Below are 5,290 nucleotides of genomic sequence, written 5' to 3' on the forward strand. Positions count from 1 at the left end.
CACACACACACACACTTTTTAAACTGTCAAAGCTGACCTGATCATTTGCACCCAATGTTATATAAAACAACACTGTGGTTTTAGAGAAGCTTTCATGTGTTCAAGTGGCTCCACCGACCTCTGGTGGGTAAATAATCATTAACCTCAAAAATGCAGTTTCACCACATTAAGACGACCCTGAATTGACACCCTGAGAGCGACTCCTATGTTCCTGAATGCTTTTCCTCCTCTCCAGATTGCCTCTTCAAGGTGTGTCCCATGAACAGATACTCAGCCCAGAAGCAGTTCTGGAAGGCAAAACAAGGAAAACAAGGAAACAACAACACACAGGGAGACCTGTTTAAGAAGTTACAGGTATAATTGTTTTCTTTAATCACAATCTGCATATACATCTTATTTTTCTTTATTCCCAAAGCTTATATGAATCTCTGTTTCACCACTCAGCATGCAGCAGAACTGGAGCAGAAGCAGAACGAGTCGGAGAACAAGAAGCTCCTTGGAGACATTGTCAAATACAGTAATGTCATCCAGGTACAGCCCATCTCTTCAGCAAACACCTGCGGCACCAGATTGTCTTGAGTCCAGAGCCTGTTTTTGTTTTCCTGTTTACCAAGGTTGTGTTACTGTCATTCAATCCCTGATACCTCTGGAAATTTTGTCAAAGCCAGTGATAGTATTTGGTTTCACTGATGGATAAACTCTTGTTTTAGGGAACTGAATGAGAAAATCATCTACATATTTAACTGCTGTTGCAAACGCCTTCAGAGCATTGCTTCAGTAAACAGGCGTTATCAATGAGCTACTTGTTAGGGTTGACCTGGTATACACTAGTATAATTTAGTCCTTGTTTGTTAAATGAATCAGGAAATGGGTTGTGCGGTATTACACACACTTCTTTTAATGAGGTCAAATTGAATACAATTTTAAACCACCTCTTTAAAATCGAGCCAGAAGTCTGTTATTATTCTTGTAAAGTGGTGGAAGTACATTAACTTAAGCACTGTACTAAGTACTGTAAGTGCTCAGTATTTTGAGTGTGCCATTTTCTACTAAATATTGTACTTTTCCACTACAAGTACTTAACATAAAACATATGAAGAGCTTAAAAAACATGTTGCTTTGTTATAGATTAAACTACCCAACAGTAACAGTAACAAGTACAGCTGAAAGGATTAGTCGGTTAATTGATTAGTCGATTGATAGAAAATGAATGGGCAACTATTTTGATCATTGTTTAAGTAATTGTACATGCAGAAAAAGTATTTTAAATTTATTTTTAAGAGTTTTTGACTATTGGTTGGACAAAACAGACATTATGAAGTTGTCACTTTGGGCTCTTGGCTATTGTTATAGGAATTTTATGAACTTTTACAAACTAAACAAGCAAGCGAGAAAATAATCAGGAGATTAATCCATCATAATAAAAATAATCATTAGTTGCAGTGCTGTATAAAATAGTTCAAATGAGCTCCACCTCAACCAACTACAGCAGTAAAATCCTTCTTTTACAGTAATACAGAGTAATTTTTTAAACTCTTAATGAAGTATTTTTACAGTGTGGTATTAATACTTTTAATTAAGGATCTTCCTCCACCACTGGCCGTATAGCATCTAAACACTCTGATCCTTCTGTCTCAGCTCCTGCACATTAAGAGCAATAAATACCTGACGGTGAACAAGCGTTTGCCTGCTCTGCTTGAGAAGAATGCCATGCGAGTTTCTTTGGACCCAGCCGGGAATGAGGGCTCCTGGTTCTACATTCAGCCCTTCTGGAAGCTCCGCAGCGAAGGAGATAATGTAGGTTTCTCTATCTACAGGAAGTGCTGTACAACAAATTGACATTCGTCTCTGTTATAAGTGAAGCAGATGTCGTTTGGTGTTTGATCCGACTTTTTCATCCTATACACCGTCAGTTCATTGTTTGTCCTGTTCCAGTAACATTTCTGATTTTGTCCTTCCCCCTTTGGCTTTAGCATCCTATGGTTAAAGGTATTGCTCTTGATTGTGCATGGTGTTTGTGCATTATTCAGTCAGACACAGAATATCATCTAAAAAGCATGGATGCACCGGCCTTCCCATTGCATGTAGGCTGTTAGGTTGAGCTTTAAAAGCATCCAGTCAGTAGTTACTTTCTATTTACCGCGTGTTGCTGATACTGCTTCATTGTATTCAAAATGTTTTCAAATATTCCCACATAGCATTGGAATAAGTGTACCCATTTCCGAGGCCACAGTGTGCTTGTGTGTGGCTGGTTAACATGAAATACTTTTTAGTCACCATATCTCTGTATGCTGCATTCGTGTCCACTCGCCATAGTTTGAATAAACCTGTTTTCCGTGAAGAGCTCAACCACTCTCTCCCATATGGAGCTCAGTCTGTTGCTGTTGCACATAGCACTGTTTTTTTTTTTTTTTTTAATAAGGGGATGTTTGCAGACCTTAGGAAAACCCATTGCATGGACACACTCTGACTTTCTGTTTGTTCCATTTGAACACTGCTGGAAGTTTACCAACCTGTGTCTCCTGCTGGAGTATGACTGTCTCTAACTGGGTTCAAGGTGGTGGTTGGAGACAAGGTGGTGCTAATGCCAGTGAACGCAGGGCAGCCTCTTCATGCCAGTAACATCGAGCTGCTGGACAACCCTGGCTGCAAAGAGGTGGGACTAGTTCATTTAATGTTATTTCTATTAGTGCTGAATGTCTTACTGTTATCCAAGAAACTCCTCTAGCTTCTCTTCAAGCAGTTTATCTAATAGTTTTTAATGTATTTATATATTGTTCTAATACACAGAACAAAATGTGATCCTTTGGAACATGTGTATGATCATGTTGTGTTTTCCTCTCACACTCTCCTTCCTGCTGCAGGTCAATGCTGTTAACTGTAACACCAGCTGGAAGGTCGCCTTGTTCATGAAGTTTAGTGACTACAGGGAAGATGTTTTAAAAGGGGTATGCTGTTTTTATCACTTTTAGATCTGTTTCCTCAGTGTATGATTTTTAGCAGAGCTGCATGTAGTTTGCATGTATTTAGAGCAAACAGCATGCGGTTATCTTGCAGCGGCCTCATACTCTGTACCTGTCCTCTGTTAGGGAGATGTGGTGAGGCTGTTTCACGCTGAGCAGGAGAAGTTTCTGACCTGTGACGACTACAAGAAGCAGCAGCACATCTTTCTCAGGACCACACTGCGGCAGTCTGCCACCTCCGCCACCAGCTCCAAGGCTCTCTGGGAGATTGAGGTAAAAAAACAAAACAGGAATGAACAATATCGCTCTTTAACACCATCAGTGCCACATTATTAAAATCCTTTTAGAAACAACTATTTTTCTATCATATATCTTTTTGGCCTGAGTGGAGTTTATGGACTAAGTTAAACTGAAAATATAGCTGTGGTCCCTTTTACTTGACAGGCAGCCATACATCAACAAAATAAAGAGCTTGCTTAAGAGTCATAAAGTTTGCCCAGCTCAGTTTAAATAAACATAAATCAACAAATGATGTATTTTTAGGCACTTAAATGTATGGTTTTGTTAAAATTATGGACCATTTCACACAAATTTAGGCCATCATTTCTTCTTTCATGGAAACTATATGACTAAGATATTTCTTACTGTCTACTTTATTGCCACTTTAACCTTTAGTGTTTTTGTATTCCACTGTCTATTGTACTGTATGTTCCTCTTATCAGCTTTTTAAATGGAAGTTCCTGCTGCTTTTGGCAGAATGTACTTATGTTGCCATATCAGTTGCTGACATGTTGTTTTGTCAGAATGACAAACTAAAAATTCCTGTTGTACTTGGTGCTGAGGATGACTCTTATTCTGACTCATTCTGACCCTGTAGTGATAGGCTAATCTGACGTTGGTGTTTCAAGTACTGAAAATCCACGTGTCCCTGTTTCATTTAGTTTGTGAATTATTGTCACTTTAAATAACAGAAATCAGCCACCTGCTGTTAAACCAATCCGATCCTACATGGAGCTGCTATGTCTATTAAACAAAACCTAAAACTTAATTAACAGTGTTGTAATATCTATACAGACATACATTTAAATAATGTTTTAAAAGTCCCTCTGCACTATATTGGACCAGTTGGAGGCGAGCACAGACTGACATTGAGCCACATACTTGCAAGACACAGAAAACCTCATAACAAGTGGATGAAAACTGATGCCTCTAGGTGTATAAATATTTCCTTATGACGTGTCTCTGTCCCAGGTTGTGCACTACGACCCCTGTAGAGGCGGAGCCGGCCAGTGGAACAGTCTCTTCCGCTTCAAACACCTGGCGACTGGGAATTACCTCGCAGCTGAGGTGAGTTTGACTCTTAAACACTTTGTCTTGCTTCTGTCTTCATCCATTTCATTTTGCAGCTGCTTACGTTTGTGTTTAATTACATTTAGAATTTACATTTACAATTACATTTAGAAAGTAGCTTGCACTCACAGTCAGTTTCTGAATAAGCACAGTTAAATGGGATTTTTGGTCATGTGCTGTAGGTGGCAGTATTCTCATTGATATGGCCACTATCGCCCATCATTTGCTGTTGAATAGTTTGGATTTGGGTGATGTGGGGTGATGATGACAGGATTACCACCAGAACTTTTTAGATTGAGGTCACTGACCACTCAGTTTCTCTGCAGGTGAACCCTGAATTCAAAGACAACACGGTGGAGCCCAAAGGAGAGGTAAGTCAGTAAAACAAGCACATTTAGCTGCAAAGTCACATGTACCTAACCTCGGACTGGCTACTACAAACAGATTTTTGACCTTTTTTTATATACTAAGGGGATAGTTATAATTCAAGACATCAGCAATGCAAATACTTTTTTTCATTTAAACCACAGATGAGTCAGACTGCACTTGACTGAAATGCGTTGGTGAACAGGAGATACGATTGTATGAGTGTTTCATTAGAAAGAACAATTATCTCAGCAGTTATCTGTTGTCTGTCCAACTTCAGGCCTTTCTCCGTCTTCCCCTCCACTGGTATACCACCAGCAAATACACCCACAGAGTGCTTGTACACACATGCATGCACACACAAACTCTGAATCTATATCTAGACATTTCTTTCAGCTCTTAGCTACCTTGCACATTTGTATTCTGGCAATGCACAGGAACACGCACACAAACTGTCTCAGCCTCACACACTTTCTCATGCACATGCTGAATTTCAGACACACAGGGGGCTCCTTACATAACGTCTGGGTGTGGGGGTGCCCTGCGTGAGGGGATGGAGGGGAGGCAGACGTGCTGTCTGCTCTGCTCCACTCGCCTGTGCTAAGCTGGTG

The 5,290-nt window shown here is 40.0% G+C and overlaps 1 protein-coding gene across 1 annotated transcript in view; it reads left to right on the top strand.

Moving 5' to 3' along the window:
• The window catches only part of itpr2 (inositol 1,4,5-trisphosphate receptor, type 2), a 52,788-nt gene that overhangs the window by 579 nt on the left and 46,919 nt on the right, over nucleotides 1-5,290 (top strand). Inside the window, exons 3-10 of the mRNA XM_035664916.1 lie at nucleotides 236-354; nucleotides 445-531; nucleotides 1,639-1,797; nucleotides 2,558-2,656; nucleotides 2,865-2,948; nucleotides 3,090-3,236; nucleotides 4,215-4,310; nucleotides 4,640-4,684. Coding sequence (XP_035520809.1) covers nucleotides 236-354; nucleotides 445-531; nucleotides 1,639-1,797; nucleotides 2,558-2,656; nucleotides 2,865-2,948; nucleotides 3,090-3,236; nucleotides 4,215-4,310; nucleotides 4,640-4,684 — 836 coding nt within the window. The remainder of the gene's footprint in view (nucleotides 1-235; nucleotides 355-444; nucleotides 532-1,638; nucleotides 1,798-2,557; nucleotides 2,657-2,864; nucleotides 2,949-3,089; nucleotides 3,237-4,214; nucleotides 4,311-4,639; nucleotides 4,685-5,290) is intronic.

Source organism: Morone saxatilis, unplaced genomic scaffold (genome assembly GCF_004916995.1).
Source record: "Morone saxatilis isolate NCDOM2014 unplaced genomic scaffold, NCSU_SB_2.0 Contig2, whole genome shotgun sequence".
Lineage (NCBI taxonomy): Eukaryota > Metazoa > Chordata > Actinopteri > Moronidae > Morone > Morone saxatilis.